The 22,357-nt window shown below is 38.2% G+C and overlaps 1 protein-coding gene across 1 annotated transcript in view; it reads right to left on the reverse strand.

The window, feature by feature from the left end:
* Window positions 1–18,171, reverse strand: part of LOC115895666 (deleted in azoospermia protein 4-like) — a 62,341-nt gene extending 44,170 nt beyond the window's left edge. Inside the window, exons 1-8 of the mRNA XM_030926319.1 lie at window positions 18,016–18,171; window positions 11,586–11,732; window positions 11,215–11,306; window positions 10,606–10,657; window positions 10,109–10,172; window positions 9,881–10,020; window positions 8,435–8,506; window positions 7,639–7,689 (exon numbers count right to left, since the gene is read on the reverse strand). Coding sequence (XP_030782179.1) covers window positions 7,639–7,689; window positions 8,435–8,506; window positions 9,881–10,020; window positions 10,109–10,172; window positions 10,606–10,657; window positions 11,215–11,306; window positions 11,586–11,732; window positions 18,016–18,171 — 774 coding nt within the window. The remainder of the gene's footprint in view (window positions 1–7,638; window positions 7,690–8,434; window positions 8,507–9,880; window positions 10,021–10,108; window positions 10,173–10,605; window positions 10,658–11,214; window positions 11,307–11,585; window positions 11,733–18,015) is intronic.
* Between the last annotated feature and the right edge of the window lie 4,186 nt (window positions 18,172–22,357).

Genomic DNA, 22,357 nt, shown 5'->3' on the forward strand with positions numbered 1-22,357 from the left:
TTACACTGGTGATAGGGCTCTAGTAAGACAGGTTTGAATGTAAACAGGTTTGAATGTAAGTTAAATTAATACGTTTGCTATTTCTATGTTAACTATTATGAAGAGTTTAGAATTTGCCAATATTAGTTAGGGTTTTTTCTGTACTTCATTTTGAAAAACTAAGCACAGTATATAATCCACAACTGGAAAAGAGACAGTATAATGTCTCCTATGTTTCAATAAATACTTACAGGTTGAAAACATATAGGTAGCATCATACATGAATACAATCAGATTCAGTTATGGCTCAAAGTAAATGTTAGAAACAAGTAGGACTTGTTTTCTAGCCTTTGTTCACATAACGAAAAAGCAGCAGAGGTATACCCTACATGTTTCAAATGCATGGAAAATGTGAACAAATGAGAGACACTGAAGAACTACTTCAATACTATATTGTTACTTTATTTTCCATCAAAGAAAATGTCTTTTAAACTAAGACAAAATTGAAACAAACTAAAAAGAAAATAAATGTTACTTATCACCAGTAAGTGATAAGAGTACGTCAAATCCTACTTCAAATATCGAAGTAACCAGGAGAGAAATTAGATGCCAGAAACTCACGGGATTTACAGATACAGTAAACACATCAGAAATCTACCCAATTCAGAACCAGAATATATCCATAAGCTAGCAATCTATATGAGGAGGCATCTGGAAATCATTCCAAGTAAGGAATAGCTGGATGAATTGCTAACCTTAGAGAAGAATAAACTAGGCAGACACATATAGACAGTTGCTATCAAACATTTTCGTGAACTCATTATATTGGGGGAAAGCAGTTTGGGTGTTTAAGAAGTAATACTCTTTTTTGTTCCTACACTTATTTAAGAGTAATTAACAGCAAAACATTTCTGTTTCTCTTCAATTTTTTTTTTTAAGGACGGTAAAGCCAAAGGTAGATTCCAGGCAGATACACGCTCATTCTAAAGTCACATTAATACTACCTTTCTGGGATTATACAGTCTATCAACAAGTAACTGAACATTGATCATTATGTGGACCAGCCATTGCTTAGGCACACAAAATCTGAGAGAGAAAAAGGCACTATTGCTCCCAGAGAGTTTATAATTGCATTAAAAAGAAAGTAACAAAACATAACACATCAATATAAAGAACAATTTAAAAATATTTATAGGCATATATGACACAGAAAAAAATCAGGGGGAGCCGCGGTGGCTCAGACCGGTTGCTCTAGCACTCGGGGAGGCGAGGCTACACGTTCGAGGCCAACCTGGTCAACAGTGATTAAGAAATTAAAAAAAAAAAAAAAAAAAAAAAAAAAAAAAAAAACTTGGGGGCGGAGCAAGATGGCCGAATAGGAACAGCTCCAGTCTCCAACTCCCAGCGCGAGCGACACAGAAGACCAGTGATTTCTGCATTTTCAACTGAGGTACTGGGGTCATCTCACTAGGGAGTGCCGGACAATCGGTGCTGGTCAGCTGCTGCAGCCTGACCAGCGAGAGCTGAAGCAGGGCAAGGCATCGCCTCACCTGGAAGTGCAAGGGGGAAGGCAATCCGTTTTCCTAGCCAGGGGAACTGAGACACACAACACCTGGAAAATCGGGTAACTCCCACCCCAATACGGCACTTTAAGCAAAGAGGCACACCAGGAGAATATATCCCACGCCTGGCCGGGAGGGTCCCACGCCCACGGAGCCTCCCTCACTGCTAACACAGCAGTCTGCCGCGATCTATCGGCAAGGCAGTAGCGAGGCTGGGGGAGGGGCGCCCGCCATTGCTGAGGCTTAAGTAGGTAAACAAAGCCGCTGGGAAGCTCGAATTGGGTGGAGCTCACAGCAGCTCAAGGAAGCCTGCCTGTCTCTGTACACTCCACCTCTGGGGACAGCGCACAGCTGAAGACCAACAGGGGAAACAGCGGGGGCCGGTGCAGACGCGAACGACTCTGTCTGACAGCTTTGGGGAGAGCTGTGGATCTCCCAACGCGGAGGTTGAGATCTGAGAACGGACAGACTGCCTGCTCAGGTGTGTCCCTGACCCCTGAGTAGCCTAGCTGGGAGAAATCCCCCACTAGGGGCAGTCTGACACCCCACACCTCACAGGGTGGAGTACACTCCTGAGAGGAAACTTCCAAAGGAAGAATCAGACAGGTAAACTCGCTGTTCAGCAATATTCTATCTTCGGCAACCTCTGCTGCTGATACCCAGGCAAACAGGGTCTGGAGTGGACCTCAAGCAATCTCCAACAGACCAACAGACAGTCCTTCTGACTGTCAGAAGGAAAACTATCAAACAGGAAGGACACCTATACCAAAACCCCATCAGTACGTCACCACCATCGAAGACCAGAGAGAGATAAAACCACAAAGATGGGGAAGAAGCAGGGCAGAAAAGCTGGAAATTCAAAAAATAAGAGCGCATCTCCCCCTGCAAAGGAGCGCAGCCCATCGCCAGCAACGGATCAAAGCTGGTCAGAGAATGACTTGGACGAGAGGAGAGAAGAAGGCTTCAGTCCATCAAACTTATCAGAGCTAAAGGAGGAATTACGTACCCAGCGCAAAGAAACTAAAAATCTTGAAAAAAGAGTGGAAGAATTGACAGCTAGACTAATTAATGCAGAGAAGATCATAAACGAAATGACAGAGATGAAAACCATGACACGAGAAATACGTGACAAATGCACAAGCTTCAGTAACCGACTCGATCAACTGGAAGAAAGAGTATCAGCGATTGAAGATCAAATGAATGAAATGAAGCGAGAAGAGAAACCAAAAGAAAAAAGAAGAAAAAGAAATGAGCAAAGACTGCAAGAAGTATGGGATTACGTAAAAAGACCAAATCTACGTCTGATTGGGGTGCCTGAAAGTGAGGGGGAAAATGGAACCAAGTTGGAAAACACTCTTCAGGATATCATCCAGGAGAACTTCCCCAACCTAGTAGGGCAGGAAAACATTCAAATTCAGGAAATACAGAGAACCCCACAAAGATACTCCTCCAGAAGAGCAACTCCAAGACACATAATTGCCAGATTCACCAAAGTTGAAATGAAGGAAAAAATCTTAAGGGCAGCCAGAGAGAAAGGTCGGGTTACCCACAAAGGGAAGCCCATCAGACTAACAGCAGATCTCTCGGCAGAAACTCTACAAGCCAGAAGAGAGTGGGCGCCAATATTCAACGTTCTTAAAGAAAAGAATTTTAAACCCAGAATTTCATATCCAGCCAAACTAAGTTTCATCAGTGAAGGAGAAATAAAATCCTTTACAGATAAGCAAATGCTTAGAGATTTTGTCACCACCAGGCCTGCCTTACAAGAGACCCTGAAGGAAGCCCTAAACATGGAAAGGAACAACCGGTACCAGCCATCGCAAAAACATGCCAAAATGTAAAGACCATCGAGGCTAGGAAGAAACTGCATCAACTAACGAGCAAATAACCAGTTAATATCATAATGGCAGGATCACGTTCACACATAACAATATTAACCTTAAATGTTAATGGACTAAATGCTCCAATTAAAAGACACAGACTGGCAAACTGGATAAAGAGTCAAGACCCATCAGTCTGCTGTATTCAGGAGACCCATCTCACATGCAGAGACATACATAGGCTCAAAATAAAGGGATGGAGGAAGATCTACCAAGCAAATGGAGAACAAAAAAAAGCAGGGGTTGCAATCCTTGTCTCTGATAAAACAGACTTTAAACCATCAAAGATCAAAAGAGACAAAGAAGGCCATTACATAATGGTAAAGGGATCAATTCAACAGGAAGAGCTAACTCTCCTAAATATATATGCACCCAACACAGGAGCACCCAGATTCATAAAGCAAGTCCTTAGAGACTTACAAAGAGACTTAGACTCCCATACAACAATAATGGGAGACTTCAACACTCCGCTGTCAACATTAGACAGATCAATGAGACAGAAAGTTAACAAGGATATCCAGGAATTGAACTCATCTCTGCACCAAGCAGACCTAATAGACATCTATAGAACTCTCCACCCCAAATCAACAGAATATACATTCTTCTCAGCACCACATCGCACTTATTCCAAAATTGACCACATAATTGGAAGTAAAGCACGCCTCAGCAAATGTAAAAGAACAGAAATTATAACAAACTGTCTCTCAGACAACAGTGCAATCAAACTAGAACTCAGGACTAAGAAACTCAATCAAAACCGCTCAACTACATGGAAACTGAACAACCTGCTCCTGAATGACTACTGGGTACATAACGAAATGAAAGCGGAAATAAAGATGTTCTTTGAAACCAATGAGAACAAAGATACAACATACCAGAATCTCTGGGACACATTTAAAGCAGTGTGGAGAGGGAAATTTATAGCACTAAATGCCCACAAGAGAAAGCAGGAAAGATCTAAAATTGACACTCTAACATCACAATTAAAAGAACTAGAGAGGCAAGAGCAAACACATTCAAAAGTGAGCAGAAGGCAAGAAATAATTAAGATCAGAGCCGAACTGAAGGAGATAGAGACACAAAAAACCCTCCAAAAAATCAATGAATCCAGGAGTTGGTTTTTTGAAAAGATCAACAAAATTGACAGACCGCTAGCAAGGCTAATAAAGAAGAAAAGAGAGAGGAATCAAATAGATGCAATAAAAAATGATAAAGGGGATATCACCACTGACCCCACAGAAATACAAACTACCATCAGAGAATACTATAAACGCCTCTACGCAAATCAACTAGAAAATCTAGAAGAAATGGATAATTTCCTGGACACTTACACTCTCCCAAGGCTAAACCAGGAAGAAGTTGAATCCCTGAATAGACCAATAGCAGGCTCTGAAATTGAGGCAACAATTAATAGCCTACCCACCAAAAAAAGTCCAGGACCAGATGGATTCACAGCTGAATTCTACCAGAGGTACAAGGAGGAGCTGGTACCATTCCTTCTGAAACTATTCCAATCAATAGAAAAAGAGGGAATCCTCCCTAACTCATTTTATGAGGCCAACATCATCCTGATACCAAAGCCTGGCAGAGACACAACAAAAAAAGAGAATTTTAGACCAATATCCCTGATGAACATTGATGCAAAAATTCTCAATAAAATACTGGCAAACCGGATTCAGCAGCACATCAAAAAGCTTATCCACCATGATCAAGTGGGCTTCATCCCTGGGATGCAAGGCTGGTTCAACATTCGCAAATCAATAAACGTAATCCAGCATATAAACAGAACCAAAGACAAGAACCACATGATTGTCTCAATAGATGCAGAAAAGGCTTTTGACAAAATTCAACAGCCCTTCATGCTAAAAACGCTCAAGAAATTCGGTATTGATGGAACGTACCTCAAAATAATAAGAGCTATTTATGACAAACCCACAGCTAATATCATACTGAATGGGCAAAAACTGGAAAAATTCCCTTTGAAAACTGGCACAAGACAGGGATGCCCTCTCTCACCACTCCTATTCAACATAGTGTTGGAAGTTCTGGCTAGGGCAATCAGGCAAGAGAAAGAAATCAAGGGTATCCAGTTAGGAAAAGAAGAAGTCAAATTGTCCCTGTTTGCAGATGACATGATTGTATATTTAGAAAACCCCATTGTCTCAGCCCAAAATCTCCTTAAGCTGATAAGCAACTTCAGCAAAGTCTCAGGATACAAAATTAATGTGCAAAAATCACAAGCATTCTTATACACCAGTAACAGACAGGCAGAGAGCCAAATCAGGAATGAACTTCCATTCACAATTGCTTCAAAGAGAATCAAATACCTAGGAATCCAGCTTACAAGGGATGTCAACGACCTCTTCAAGGAGAACTACAAACCACTGCTCAGTGAAATCAAAGAGGACACAAACAAATGGAAGAACATACCATGCTCATGGATAGGAAGAATCAATATCGTGAAAATGGCCATACTCCCCAAGGTTATTTATAGATTCAATGCCATCCCCATCAAGCTACCAATGACTTTCTTCACAGAATTGGAAAAAACTGCTTTAAAGTTCATATGGAACCAAAAAAGAGCCCGCATTGCCAAGACAATCCTAAGTCAAAAGGACAAAGCTGGAGGCGTCACGCTACCTGACTTCAAACTATACTACAAGGCTACAGTAACCAAAACAGCATGGTACTGGTACCAAAACAGAGATATAGACCAATGGAATAGAACAGAGTCCTCAGAAATAATACCGCACATCTACAGCCATCTGATCTTTGACAAACCTGAGAGAAACAAGAAATGGGGAAAGGATTCCCTATTTAATAAATGGTGCTGGGAAAATTGGCTAGCCATAAGTAGAAAGCTGAAACTGGATCCTTTCCTTACCCCTTATACGAAGATTAATTCAAGATGGATTAGAGACTTAAATGTTAGACCTAATACCATAAAAACCCTAGAAGAAAATCTAGGTAGTACCATTCAGGACATAGGCATGGGCAAGGACTTCATGTCTAAAACACCAAAAGCAACGGCAGCAAAAGCAAAAATTGACAAATGGGATCTAATTAAACTAAAGAGCTTTTGCACAGCAAAAGAAACTACCATCAGAGTGAACAGGCAACCTACAGAATGGGAGAAAATTTTTGCAACCTACTCATCTGACAAAGGGCTCATATGCAGAAGCTACAAAGAACTCAAACAAATATACGAGAAAAAAACAAACAACCCCATCAAAAAGTGGGGAAAGGATATGAACAGACATTTCTCAAAAGAAGATATTCATACAGCCAACAGACACATGGAAAAATGCTCATCATCACTCGCCATCAGAGAAATGCAAATCAAAACCACAATGAGATACCATCTCACACCAGTTAGAATGGCAATCATTAAGAAGTCAGGAAACAACAGGTGTTGGAGAGGATGTGGAGAAATAGGAACACTTTTACACTGTTGGTGGGATTGTAAAGTAGTTCAACCATTATGGAAAACAGTACGGCAATTCCTCAAGGATCTAGAACTAGATGTACCATATGACCCAGCCATCCCACTACTGGGTATATACCCAAAGGATTATAAATTAGTCTACTACAAAGACACATGCACACGTATGTTTATTGTGGCACTATTCACAATAGCAAAGACTTGCAATCAACCCAAATGTCCATCTGTGACAGACTGGATTAAGAAAATGTGGCACATATACACCATGGAATAGTATGCAGCCATAAAAAAGGATGAGTTTGCGTCCTTTGTAGGGACATGGATGCAGCTGGAAACCATCATTCTTAGCAAACTATCAGAAGAACAGAAAACCAAACACCGCATGTTCTCACTTATAGGTGGGAACTGAACAATGAGATCACTTGGACTCGGGAAGGGGAACATCACGCACTGGGGCCTATCATGGGGAGGGGGGAGGGGGGAGAAGGGAGGGATTGCATTGGGGAGTGATACATGATATAAATGATGAATTGATGGGTGCTGACGAGTCGATGGGTGCAGCACACCAACATGGCATAAGTATACATATGTAACAAACCTGCACGTTGTGCACATGTACCCTAGAACTTAAAGTATAATAATAAAAAATAAATAAATAAATAAATAAATAAATAAATAAATAAATAAAAAGAAATAAATAAATCTAATCTTTTCTAAAAAAAAAAAAAAAAATCAGGAAAGATCGGGGAGTACATGTTTGGCTAATTGACTTTACCAGAGGTACAGCATAACTCCTTGGCTCCCCAATAGGCCACTGTGGTGGCATATTGAAAAAACAAAATGGAAACCAAAATTATTCAAATATTCCTAGACATTTTCAAAAACACATCAGATACACAATATTGAAGTACCTATCGTGCTGGCTCCTTTGCTATTATAATAAAAGGAACAGAATAGAAAAAAGCAGTACTTTAGTTTACTAATTCCTGCAGTTCTTGTTGTTACTTCTACATATAAAACCTCAACTGTTTTCCAAATTTTCTAGAGACAGCATTGTGGAACTCTCAAAGATACTAGCTCTTTGAATTTATTATGATTGATATGAGAATGGGTCATAGATATAGTCATATCTATGAAAAGAGACCCAGAGAACTAACATCATGAAGCAGCAAGCTAAAATAAAAATCCAATTGCAATTCTGTGATCTAAGATTTGGGTAATAATTTTATTTCACTCTACATCTCTACAAAATTATGGAAGTCAGTCTGGATGTTTCAACTCTTTAATACCAAAGATAAAAAAAAAATACATGCTGCAATATAGAGGGAGACACCAAATCTCAAAAATCTGCTCTACAGAAAAGTTACTGCTAACTGTATTCCTGTCAAAATGTTATTCCATTACTTCAAAATAATACAGAGGTCTTCATTCTGATCAATTCTAAGTATTTTCTTCAATTTAAGCTACATTTCACTAGTTTAAAATGACTGACTATTCAGGCAATTTGTATAAACAAGTTAAAAGCCTCAATAATATATGAAAGTAAATCATGTTACTCCCTCTTCAAATACCTGATAATTATACACCGGCAACTGATATCCAATGATGCCGTGACCTGGTGAATTTGGATAAGAAGGATATGGCTGAAAATAAAGTTTACAGAAAGAATGATTAACTATGGTAAAACTTTTTTTTAAAAATAAGAAAGAAGTATCATTCCCAATATAACAAAAAAATGAAAAACTTTAAAATACTAATTATTTTTCTATATACAACAATGCAGAATTCTAAATGAATGACTGACTTTAGGAAGAAAGAAATATTCTGTGTCAAGTGCTATGCTGTGGGTGGGGAGGGGGAAGAGACAAATGACAAAAGAACTGACTACTTCACCATTCAAAGTTTACCTTACTTATACTGTGTACTTACGCCCAACCAGCAGTTATTTCTTATACTGGTAATAAGGCTCTACTAAGACAGATTTCAGCGTAAGTTAAATTAATACATTTATTATTTTCGTGGCTAAATACTAGATTGTTTTGTATCTGACAATATTACAGGGTAATACTGTAGTTCTTCTACAGATGTTATGGCTTTCTCTGTACTTTATTTCAAAAAACTAAGGGCAGTATATAATCCACAACTGGAAAAGAGACACTAATATCTGCTGTTTCAATAAATACTTACTAATTAAACACATACAGGTAGCAGCACAAAAGAATACACTCAGATTCAGTAATGGTTCACAGTAAATGACAGAAACAAGTAGGGCTTTTTTCCTAGCCATTGTTCAGAGAAGGAAAAAGAAGAAGTCCCTACATGTTTCAAGTACACGGAAAATGCTAACAAATGAGAGATACTGAAGAACTATTTCATTACTATTTTCTTACTTTAATTTTCCATCAAAGAAAATGTCTTTTCACTAACACATAAATAAAATGAACCAAGAAGAAAATAAACATTATTTATCAACAGTAAGTGATAGAGCATGTTAAATCCTACTTTAAATATCAAAGTAACCAGGATGAGAGAAATTAGATGCCAGAAATTCATGGGATTTATAGAAAACAGTAATACAGATCCGAAATCTACCCGTTCCAGAACCAGAATATACCCAGAAGTCAGCAATTTATATGAGGAGGCATTTGGAAATCATCTCTAGTAAAGAATACCTAGATGAATTCCTAACCTTACAGAAAAATAAACTAGGCAGGTACATGAGGAGAGCTGCTTCCAAATACTTTGGGAATCAGTTACGTGGGGTGAAAAAGGAAGAGATAAGAAGAGATTTGTTCATGTGTCTACAGAGGTCATTTCTAATGACAAAGTATGTAGAAGATTTTTAGCTCATATAACAAACACTAAGAAGAAGAATTTCTAACAGAAATAATAAATTTCCCATCACTCAAGGTATTCAAACAGGGATTCTATTGCCACCTACTACGGGAAGTATAGATACAATTGCACAGAAAAAATGATGACTAAAATAAGACAATAGGAACGTAAGCAGTTCTTACCTGAACGTACTGAGTTATAGGATTCGGCGTGACTCGGGGCTGAAGATACATTTCAGCATTTGGATTACTCCAGACATTCCGAAACTGTGGTGGAGGAGGAGGATTAAATACCAAACGACGTGGCTGCACATGATAAGCACCTTTTTAAAAAGCAAAAAGGAAAAAGCCTATTTTTAGTTATTTGAAAATCTACACGTGTCAAAAAGAACAATGTCTTTTCCTACTCACATAAATTTTGTTTTCTGATTGCAGGGCCCAGCTTCAGTTTTTTACCCTGGATATGGACCTGTGACTGAAAATAAAACGGTAACAAAACTAGACTCAATTTTCAAGTCTTGACTTCCAAGACTTGGGTGAACACATACAGTCTTCTGAAGTTTCTACTATTATAGAAGATCAGTGATAACTACACACCAAATTAAAATTTGTCATCATGAAGTTACCTTACTTACCCTTACTACTCTAATCAGTGTCAAGAGGCATCAAGTGAAAGGTGATCAAAAACTTTTCATCACCCTTTCTACAACTCTTCCTGCCTGTAGTTCATGAACCTAGGTGTCCAGTCAAAAATAAACAGGATCTAACAAGTTATGTGGTTACTCTAAGTTTGGATTTTGAACAGAAAGTGTATCTTTCTCCAAATTTTACACAAGACTTAGTATATCACTAACAGTAAATGTTGTATCAATAAAATAAATAATAGATTTTTCTATTAGATTACTTACTTCTACTATCTTCTGGACATCCACGTCATTAAAAAATGAAACAAATCCATAGCTATAAAGGCAGATAAATGAAGTATAAAATCACCATCAGGCAGTACACGGTTCAGAACTTCTGCTACTCTATATACAGAAGTGATCATGACAAAAGATAAATAATATACCATGATAACTACTTGTTAAGATGTACATGACAGATCCTCTACAAATATACTTCTTTTTCGTAATCGGAACTGTCAAAATGTGCTAAGATTAGGACAGTGTGAAAACTTTATTGATTAACAAAGAATTCATATCTGTGAACCTGAAATTAACTTACTATCTAAGAAGACAAGATGGTTAAAATTTAAGATATTGTGCAGTGTATGAAGAAAACAATTATTTGAGAAAACTGATAACTCATTTGTATGAAATAGGAATTGGAGACATTTAAAAATAAACATTAGAAAAATGATTAAATAGAAGAGCTGGCAATAACCTTTTATCCCCTGCATGAAAGAAACTAACACAGCAAAAATGTCATTTAAACATGTGTCAGAGTATCACTTCTGAAGTCTTCTTTGATACTCTACAGGTGACTAGAATTCAGATATTTTTGATAAAATTACTCACCCTTTGGAGACACCAGTTTGATCCGTGATTATCTTCACTTCTTTCACTGAACCATATCTACCAAAGAAGCTTTTAATCTCAGCTTCAGCCATCTAGAGAAAAGAATTGAACTTTCAGGGTAAAAATTCAGCATTCAAAAATTTCAATTTTACTACAATTTCACTACAACGAGGTGAAAATTTCTCCCTCAGTTTTACCTAAATGACCGGTAGCTCTTTGTCAAAGATATTTTTAGTACCTATGGGTCAAAAGTAAAACCAATTCTAAACCTCCATGAAGTACAAAAAAAAGAAAAATTAAGTTTGTAACAGGGCCCAAATCACATTGCTCATAATGTACTTTAAGGCAAAAATGAGGTATGAATACAATACCTTGTCATCAATTCCACCAACAAAAACAGTGTTTGGCATGATTCTGCCTTCTGGTACAACATAGCCTTGGCTAGCTGCAGCAGATGAAGACTGGGTGCTGGTTTCTCTGGAGATGGTTGAGTTTGGAGTCGCAGGATTTGCAGCAGGCTGTAATTTGGAAAGTAGACATCATAATTAGATATACAGGCAAAACCCATACATAATGTGAGATATAATTTTTGTGTTTTAAGTGTAAGATATTTTGAAAAAGTATTTTCATTGTAAATTAGTCACCACTGCAGCTTAGTTCAGGTTCAGGATCTAAACTAATCAGAGTATATCCGTACGGAATTTTAACCAAACAATATAGTACTTTCTTAAACCCAGTGTTGCTCATCACCGAGTCTTGTACAATGCTGTGAAAGAATACTTATTTAGTATTTGTGAAAATACTATGCAAATTAGTTAAAAAAATCCAAAACTAGAAAGTTCAGATTTATATAAAGTTATTAAAATCATCCTGTTCTATATTCATAAACTTTTCACTTTACTGATTATACTAAGGATAAACCTTAAAAAAAAAATAAGCCGCATCAAAAAGAAAACAAGCCTCAAAGTTTTAAACCAATTTGTCTTGCTTTGCCTTTTTCAACATAATTAACATGAGTTTTCACAATGTTAACACTCCCTGTATTAGTGTACCTGCTTTTAGAAATGGCTCATGCAAATAGTATTGTTCACATGTCACAGCTCCTTCTAAAAAACAGGTTATAATCCTCTTCCCTCATGGTAGGGAAGCATTTCAAAAGCATCTTTTGAAATCACTTTTCCTGAGTAACACCAAATCAGTCTGATTGGTAATTCTAATTTTCAAAGTGGGCTAACAGATATATATGATACCATCTTTATTTTCAGATTAAAAAAAATGCATACATATAACTTATTAATTTTCTCAATTCTGATTAGAATGGTCTTTATTCTTTCCACAGTAAACTCTAAGGTTAATATAAAATTTTCTGAAGTAGTATTCATATGTTGGAGAAACAATCTAGCATAGTGAAACAAAAATTAATCTAGTCAAGAGATCCAGGTTTATGTCCCTTACTGGTAAGTGGTTATAAGCCACTTACTTGCCAGCTGTGTATCTCTGGGCAAACTGCTTTGAGAATGAAATGAGATAACATCTGTGAATTCACTTTGCATGTATAAAGTGGTAAAACTGGTATGCCAATGTAAGTTAGTGTCCTGTTATTTGAATTTATTTTTAGTAAAGTTTTTTCAAGTTTCTTTTTGGCTTTACTATTTTAGCTGTTATTTTGGAGAAATTCTAATTAAGAACTAATTGAAACACCACAAAACTATGGCACATTGCTAATTTAAAAATCTTTGGTGAAGTGCCTGTTGCCTACAAAAGGTAAGTACAAAAGGCTGCAAAAGAGAAAGCTACTACATATATACCTGTTTGAAAGAAAACAAAAGACAAGAGAAAGAAACTATACGTCTTGTTGCAAAGCACAGTGATGTCACAGAAGTTAATAAGAAAGTAGAGTTCCTGCTTTGTTAATAAGATGTTAGAAGTTACTGATTCTACACAGCTTTGGTAGAGATGATCTCTAAATTCCCAAATCATCTGAAGCTGAGTTTATTGCTTTTCTCTATTCTTTTGTGCTTATACTTGCTATTTTGGGTTTGTAACTAACTCCTAATTCTTTCCTTTAATACGGCTATTTCATGACAACGATGTGAAAGAAAAATTTTAAAAACTATATCTAAAGTTCTTCCTTTCTAAAAATGTTTTATATCGTTGTTTTTCTAGATGACATTAAGCTGCATTATCTTGAACTATTGGGAACCTGATTAGATTTCCCTTCCTTATAGACAATTTACCAATCCCTTCTCAGTTCATTCAGAAATCACAAACAGAATAAAACAAAACAAAAGGAATTCTAAAACTCCTGTAATTTCTTTCTCTCCTTTTCAATTCCCCCTTGATTTGCGGATGAACTTCAGATATGTTTTTCTTTGATAAACAAGCTATATTACAGTATTGTCTCTGCATCATAGTGTTGGATACATTTTAATTTAGAGGTGTAAGATCTGGCAGAAAACTATGTCAGATTATTAGTGGTTAGGGAAATGCACTGATTCTCAACTGAGGAAGATTTTTGAGCCCCAGCAGCATTTAGTGATGTTTAGAGATGGGCTGTTACAACTGAGATGTATTCCTGGAATCTGATGGGCTGAAGGCCAGGATACTACTGCACATCCTACAATGTAAAGACAGCCTCCTACAATAAGGAATTATTTGGTCCCAAATTTGAAAAGGGTGTGGGTTAAGAAACCTTGTGACAGTGCCACAAGAATTGAAGAGGAAAATTATTGTTTGGAAAGAACCTGATTGTCATTGGTCAGCAATGTAAATCTTTTCATGACTTCAGTTTAAGTTTCCTTGCTTGAAAACGAATTGTTGGAAAACATGTCTTGTGTCTCTTCCGATTCTCATACTCTATACGATAATAACACAGATACTTGAAACAACAGTAGTTTGGTAAAGAGGAAAAAAGTCATTTGATGTTATGACAAGTTTGATTTCAGTTTGGATCTTACAAACTGGCTGTCTCTGCTTAACTGGAATCATACATACAAAATTCACTGAATCACTTTAATAGTGTCATAACATTTTAAATTAAGGAAGTCACCATCATGTCCTTGTCCTCCAGCAGCAGGTGGCTTTACTTACATTGAAGTAAGCAATGTACTCCATTTTTACCATGGTTTGATTAGCAGTGATTTTTCAATTCCTACTGTATGTGTATTCATACATAATTATGTAAAGTATATAAAAAATCCACTATCAACAGACAGCCTTTGATTAGTTTTAAACTATGGCCAAAAATATAAATGAATGCTTAGGATAAGCAAAAGTTTAATTTTCAAGTAAGCAACATCATAACCATCAATAGCATCCTGAAAACAAACTGCATTAAAGTAATTTTTTTAATGACACCTTCTAGTCAGTTGGTGAATTCTGAAATGAGAAATGTTGGAATAGTAAGCAGGCGTTAGCTTTTAGACCGTCATATACACAACTCTCATTGCTATTTATAACAATATATTCCTTGTTATATGTAGACAATCCAGTGACAAAGACAGTTAAAAGCTGGAAAAAAATATCATTTAAACTCCTGGGATGTCCGCTCCTTTGCCAGTATAATCTACTTCAATTACTATGTGAACACGTAAGCAAACTGGTATTTACATAAACTGACCTTGAAAAAGCCTATCATTTGTAGTCATCAAAGTTATATTCATCATCCATCAAAGTTACATTCACAGCAATAAGAAGAAGAGTAAATATAGAGAATGCTAAATTTAAGAAAATATGACGTGAAAATCAGAGGTAAATCGAAGAGTAGATTCTCGGGGAGTGGTGGGTGGCGAGGTTGAAATTCAAGCAATAAACAATCCTGGCAAAAGTAAGCAAGAAAAAGCAAGACAGCAAAAGTATATATGAGACCTGAAAAACGTGTTGTGGCCACAGATCATAAAAGAATGCTACGCACAAACTCTATACAAATGAATTTGGAAATCAACGACATGGTAAACTCATGGAGAAATTTTAATTTTTACCAAACAGTCTTAAAAAGAAGACCCAATGTTATCTGGCTCAGTTTCCCTGGGAGTTTTTTCAACTTGGAAAGAAATAGATATCTTGGGTGTATGTGTGTGTGTCAGAGAGAGGTGTGCACACACACCAGAAACCTGAAATAAAAATAGAAAACACAAAAGAAGATATCAAGGAATTTAAACACTTCTCTTCAATTTTCAAAGAGGAAAAAAGTATTTCTTAATGCATTTTACAAAGCTAACAGCATACAAGTAACAAAACCTAATCAAGATGGTCCATCCCTCCCCTCAACACAATTGCAAAATTCCAGGAGTAAAGAACATCGTTTTTATTGGCAAAGCAAGAACACTCCATTCTCAGGACATGTTACTTTAATTCACCATTGAGAAAGTATTTAATAAAATACAGCATTCATTTTTAAATTTTTTAAAAACCTAAATAAAATAGAAAGAGAGGAATCTCATTTTCTATCAATCTAATACTGTCCTATCATTAAGCTTAAAGTGAAATACTAGAGCCATCTCCATTGAAAATAGGGGTGAGTTAAGGGTACCAGGGCACCTCCTTATTAGTACTACATATACTTTGCCACTATGTATGACAAATATGAATAGTAATAGAGTTTTGATGCATCAGTAAGAAAAAGAAAATTAAAAAGGAAAATTAAAAAGCTAATGATACATGATTAAACTCATTGATGATTTTTAAAACTGCACATCAACATAGTGTAATATTTTCCAGCTATTAGGTTGACAATTTAAAAAATCTTAATACCTTCCACTGGAAAGGGTGTGGAACAGAGATCACTCTACACACCGTCAGTGGGAAAATACTGATACATGTTTTACCAAGAGTACCTTGGAGAAGGTGTATCATATTTTGATATATGGGGATACTCACCACTATACTAATGTGGAGCATAATTTAACATTGTTATAAAAGGGCAAAACGGTTTCACCCAACGATGCCACTGACAGAAATTCACCTCAAGGAGTAAATAGTACAAGCGTGCTAAGATATTTACACAAGGATATTCATAGTATTTTTTTTTTTCTTTTTTTGAGACTGAGTCTCACTTTATTCCCTAGGCTGGAGTGCAGTGGCACTATCTGAGTTCACTGCAACCTGCTTCTCAGGTTCAAATGATTCTCCTGCCTCAGCCTCCTGAGTAGCTGGGATTACAAGCGCATGCCACCATGCCTGGCTAATTTTTTGTATTTTTAGTAGAGATGGGGTTTCATCAGTGTTCTTGAACTCCTGACCTCAAGTGGTCCACCCGCCTCAGTCTCCCAAAGTGTTGGGATGACAGGCGTGAGCCACTGCGCCCAGCCTGTGACAGTTTTAACACTGGAAAAGTATTCATCATAAGGTAATTTCGTAAAATAATAACAAAATTTTTAACATATATTGAAAATTAAAGTTATCTTCAGAATAATGTCCACATTAATTGAAAGATGCAAGTTGTAAAACAGTATTAAGCAGCATGATGTAACCTTTCTAAAAGTTGGCCTATCTATATGCAATTGTAATACATGAACAAAAATAAGCTGGAAAGGCATTCATGTATCAAAAATTAAGTGTGGTTATATGTGTTGGGATTAAGATCGACTACTATTTTCTTAGTGTGATTGTTTTCAAATGAATAAACATACTACTTTTATAATCAGAAAAAAACTGATGAAAGGGATTAAGATGGATTACTATTTTCTTAGTGTGACTGTTTGCAAATGAGTAAACATACTTCTATAATCAGAAAAAAATTGATGAAACTATTAGCATTTCTTCCCTTTACTTCTAAAAATGAACAGTATTATTGTAAATATTTATTACTTATAACTCAAAGCGATTATTTCTATCAGTACGTATGACTACATGTAGTACACTTATTACACATAATAGGTGCTTAATTATATATTTTTATTTTAATGTTTATACTTGGTAATATAAACTGTGTACAAATCTCCTCCTTTTATCTCTAAAAATGAAGAGACAGAATTATCGAAGCAGACACACACACATACAGCATGTAACTCGCGTTTGTGACTCAGTGGTTGGTTAGTGTATTCAGAGCCGCATCTGCGGTGGCTGCCAACCAACGCTGGGCATTTACCAAACTCACGGAAATGCACACCCAACATTATCTACCACATGGACATTCTGTCAAAGATTCCTGGTTTATCTAGAGGGGAAAAATTGTGCCTGGAGTTTAAAGATTCTAAAAGTATCAATGGCAACTACTGAAGGCGACTTCAGGCCGCAAAGATGGTATCAGGCGAGATTTTGTGCCTGTCGCCACTGCAAGGAGGGAACCGCCATCAGCAAGTACCCAGCAGCTGGGAGGCACCGGGGGACCAGAGGCACTTCCCGCCCAGACTCCTCAGCTACCGGGCCGTGCCTGCAGGACGCCCCACATGCCTCGCTAAGGTCCCCACAAACTCCACCCTACCCCATACAAGGACCAGGAGAGAACCACTTCCACCAGAGGTAGGTCCCACCCAGCCCTCTCAGCTAGCTGGACGTGCCTTCAGGACACCCCACATGACTCGCTAAAGCCCCCACAAACCCAACCCCAAAGCACCGCACTCCACCGCACCGCACTGCACCCCACTCCGTATAAGGACCAGGAGAGAACCACTCCCGAAGAAGTTCCGGCCCTCCCAATTCAAGACGACAAGTCTCTCAGGAGGCCCGCCACCATCTTGCGGAGCCACCTGGAGAAAGCAGGAAGTGAGGTTGGCGGGGGGTTGGGGCGCGTGGGAATGGGGAACCCGCGCCCAAAACCGCTGCCAGCAGAGAACCCAGGGCAGGAAATGGGTGCCGCACCAAGGCTGTGGCCCTTGCAACTGGCCTGTGAGGCAGTGCTTCTCCGGGGCCCACTATCACGCCATGCTCAGTGTCCCGCCACTTCTGGGCCTGCTGTTCTCTGTAGGCCGCACCACTGCCAGGCCGCCTCTTCCCACCCTGTGGGCCACTACTCATAGTGCGTCTAGGCGGGTGTCCCCAAAATGGGAAAACCGAGAGTGAGGCGGAGCCTGGTTTCACCCACCGGTGAAGACCCCACAGGCCTTGCCCCTCAGGCTTCTCCCTCAACTCACCATGATGGCGGCAGGCAGCAGTTCCTCACAGGCTCAAGGAGGAACAGACGCTGTGCTTCACGCACCACTTCTGGGTCTGCTGGTGAAGTCCGCTGGAACCCGCTACGGGGCTTCGAGTGGTCAAAGGCGCCAAAGGCGAAGGTGTAAGTTAAACCAAGGGCAGGCGACAAAGCTAAAGAGCCCCTAAAGGTGAACCCGCCAGGCTGAGGAAGGCAGGCGGACTGAGGCGTGGACCGCGGGATTCTGGGAGGTGCCTCCAGGATCGGGTATCGGGGCGCGTGGTATCGGCCTCAGCCAATGGGTGGCAGCGCCCCCGCCCCCTGCTGGCGTGAGGTGGGGGCCTGCGGGGGACGACGGCGTCCCCCACGCTGTGGTTGTGTACGGTACGCAGGGTACGCAGTGCGTGTGTGCAGGGCCGGTGCCTGGGGTCCCAGGGAGGCACCGCCCTCACAGGGACAGATACACGCACACATCATCTCCAAAACTTCCTTGAAATAAGTATGCATACTGAAATATATGGGATGGTTTTGAAAAATGATAATCTAATGTGTCCAGTCTGTAGTTTCAAGTCGGCTTCTGGAATGCACAGGGTTAGCACAATCACTGTTAAGTTTCACACTCACCCCCACATCTTTTAAAATACCTACAGAAATAAACAAGCAAGCCTGTGGAAAACGGAGGGAGATATCAATGAGCCAGAAGCTTGGACTACTTTCTGTCAAGTTTGAGATAGAAGGGGTTGGATGCGAGGACATGCCGGTTTGACATTCAGAATGTTTGTGCTTTCAAGAAATAGTTACTGAGTGCCTGTGATTACAAGGTACTGCAGATGCAGGTGTGAACAGAATAAAAGAATATCTCTTTGCTCAGGGATTTTACATTTTAAAATCTAGGCCTTACAGGAAGATGCTAGGCCTTCCTAGAGAATTCTGAAACATTCTCAAGGTCAGAGCAAGGGCCTAGAGCAGCATCAAGCTGTTGGGCAGTTGGTGGAGCCAGTCACATAACTTTAGGGACCACTGCAGCACCTTGTTGTACACACGGGGCTACGTGGCTATGACCTTTATCTTCAGACTTCACTTCTGTACTGACTGAAAGCATTGAAATGTTACTTTTTGTACTGGCAAAATGGTGGACTTCTATAACGTGAGAAGTGTCTCATTACTAACACCTACTAATGCGGGATAAAAAAAAAAAAACGTTTTATATTCAATAGACAGCTAAACCCATAAAAAAAGAAGGGAAATTCCAAGTACCAAAAATAAACTGAAAACAAGAGCAATGACTTGTTCAACTGATTTTTCTTCCGCCCTGGATATCGGGGCTGGGATGTAGGGCAGCCAGTCATACTAATTTGCCCGGAACTTACAGGTTTTAGCACTGAGAAATTACAAAGTCCCTAAGGAAACCAGGAAGATTGGTCCTCCCAGATGTGGGCAAAATGTAGTTACTCCTCCTAACTTGAGGTGTGGATGTTTAGGAGCAGGAGGTAAGGGTTCGAGGTGGGACCTGGAAATGAGTACTGTGCAAAAAGCCATTGTCCCTAAAATCCTTAAGAAAAGGATGGAGTAAGAAAAATGTAAATCACCCATGAACAAGCATATGAGGAAGCTTGTCCTATCTCTGGATGAAGAAAATACGTATTTAACTCTGAATAAAATTTGAAACCCTAGATCTGCATGTCATCAAAGTTCGTAGTTTAAATCTATAACAAATTACTGAAATCCGCAAGCCAATAAATTGATCCTCCTACACCATCACCCTGTCTCCTGCCTGAAGAGATCCTAGACATGGGGCATCTAGAATTCCTGGCAGAAGCAAATATAAAACCAACTTGGATGAATGCTTCTACAACCTAGGCTGAAAGCGATTCTCATGAGACAATGATTCTTTAAGGATATGCTCACAATAAGAAATTATACACGCTACTTACCTTGAATAAGAATGGCTTACAAAAAATAAAGTTAAAACTTACAGAAGAAGGTTCTCAGTAGCAATAGAAACTAGAAGATAGTAGTAATATACTCAGAAGAAGATTTACAGAACAAGCTTCTTTTGGATTGTGTGTATATTTTTTGTTGTTGTTTTTTTAATGTTATTTTTTTCTCACGTTATTTTTTCCCTCTATTTGGAGTAATGCATTCTAAGTGCATTTAAGTGTTTGTTTTACTATTTTAAAATGTAAACTTAAAATATAAAGCTAATAATACAAAGGCCTTTAAGTTGTTTTAGCTCTACACACCCTCCCGTCTCTCAGTTTATAAGTTATTCACTACTTTAGCTCTATCCTGTTTTCATCATATAAAGTAGACATCATTTTTTAAACCCACTCACAAATGTGTAATAACATTTTGCTTACCATTTCTTTGCATATCTCAAATCTTCTTTCTGAATCATTTTCCTTGTTCCTGTAGCAAATTACTTATGATTTGTGTGACAGTGTGATGTGGTACTCTTGGGTTTTTTTCTGCCTGAAATATTTTGGTTTTGCCCTTTTGTTTCATGATAATTCTGCTGAATATATAATTCTGGATTTACAAGTATATTCCCAGTCAGAATATCGAGCATTTTACTCTGTTATCTTCTAGTTTTCTATTGCTACTGAGAAATCTGCTGTCAGTCTTTTTGCTGTTTCAGATCAATTTTTCTTTGGTGTTCTGAACTTTCAAAATTATGTAAGTAGGTGTGGAGTTTTAAAAAATTTCTCCTGCTTCGGAGTTTTAACACTTTCTGGATTTGCGCATTAGTTCTTAACAATTCTGAACAGTGTTACCCATTTTGTTGTTAAGGGTTAGCTGGTTAAGAGATCAAACATTTTTTCTATTTTATATTTCATGAGTGATTCTTACAATTTACTTTTCTTTAGATCATGAATTTTTCAAAGGTTGGTGCTATTGTCTTGAAATCTTGTGAAATCTCTTAATAAAAAAATATTGTGATCAAAACTGATTGTATCCATGTCAATGTGTTGAGTAAGATTAGTGGCATAATTCATATGAGCTCAGAAACAAATTTTTATATTGATACCTATATGTTGGGGGAGAAGAAAAAATGCTGGTGTCTTTGAACACTTCTGCCAGTTCTTCTGTGCTTCTAAAGCCTATGGCTTTGGAAAGAAGGCTATGTTTTTATAGGCACACTTGAATTTCAATCACTTGCAAATCATTTCAAGATTTTTGTTATATCTTCCCTGAGCCTCTATTATTATTTACCTGTTTTAAAAATTAACTTCTTGTCCTTAACAATAATATTTGCAATATCAGATGTACTGTTTTAGCTACATTTTGAACAATGACGTTAAAATAAATACAGAACGATTTGAATTTAAAACAATATTTGTTTATGCATCACTTCATACCACATTCTGCCAGGGCAACAGGTAACATAGTTTTGGGAAACACTGGATCTGCAGAACTCTCTGGAGCTTTAGATACCCAAAGTTTGGCCCACGGGACTAAAACGTAGAATTTCAAATTGTTCTACCTAATAAATGAGAATAATCAAATTACAAGGAGAGAAACCAAACAAGGCAGGGAAAGTAGAAGTTTTGGAAGCTGGAGGAAAGAAGTAACCTTGCAGGTTGGCTTGCTTACTCACACCTGTAATCCTAACATTTTGGGAGGCTGAGGCTGATACATGACCTGAATTCAGGAGTTTGAGACCAGTCTGGGCAACATGGCAAAACCCTGTCTCTACCAAAAATACGAAAAATTAGCTGGGTATGGTGATGTGCACCTGTGATCCCTGCTCCTCAGGAGGCTGAGGTGGGAGGATCATTTGAGCCTGGGAAGTGGCGGTTGCAGTGAGCCAAGGTTGCCCCTACTGCATTCCAGCCTTGGTAACACGGTGAGACTCTCTCTCAGAAAAATGAAATTAAAATAACCTTGCAAAAAGACAAAAAGTTGGAGCATGCAGTAAAAGGTATCTGAGTACATTAGAATCATCTAGGGAACTGTAAAAAATTGATATGTCCATGCCTTACCCCAAACCAATTAAATCGGCTGAGTGCAGGGTTCAAAAGTCAGTAAATTTTTTAAGGAATTGTTTCTCTAGTTACTCCAATATGCAGC

This window comes from Rhinopithecus roxellana, chromosome 22 (assembly GCF_007565055.1).
Source record: "Rhinopithecus roxellana isolate Shanxi Qingling chromosome 22, ASM756505v1, whole genome shotgun sequence".
Classification (NCBI taxonomy): Eukaryota; Metazoa; Chordata; class Mammalia; order Primates; family Cercopithecidae; genus Rhinopithecus; species Rhinopithecus roxellana.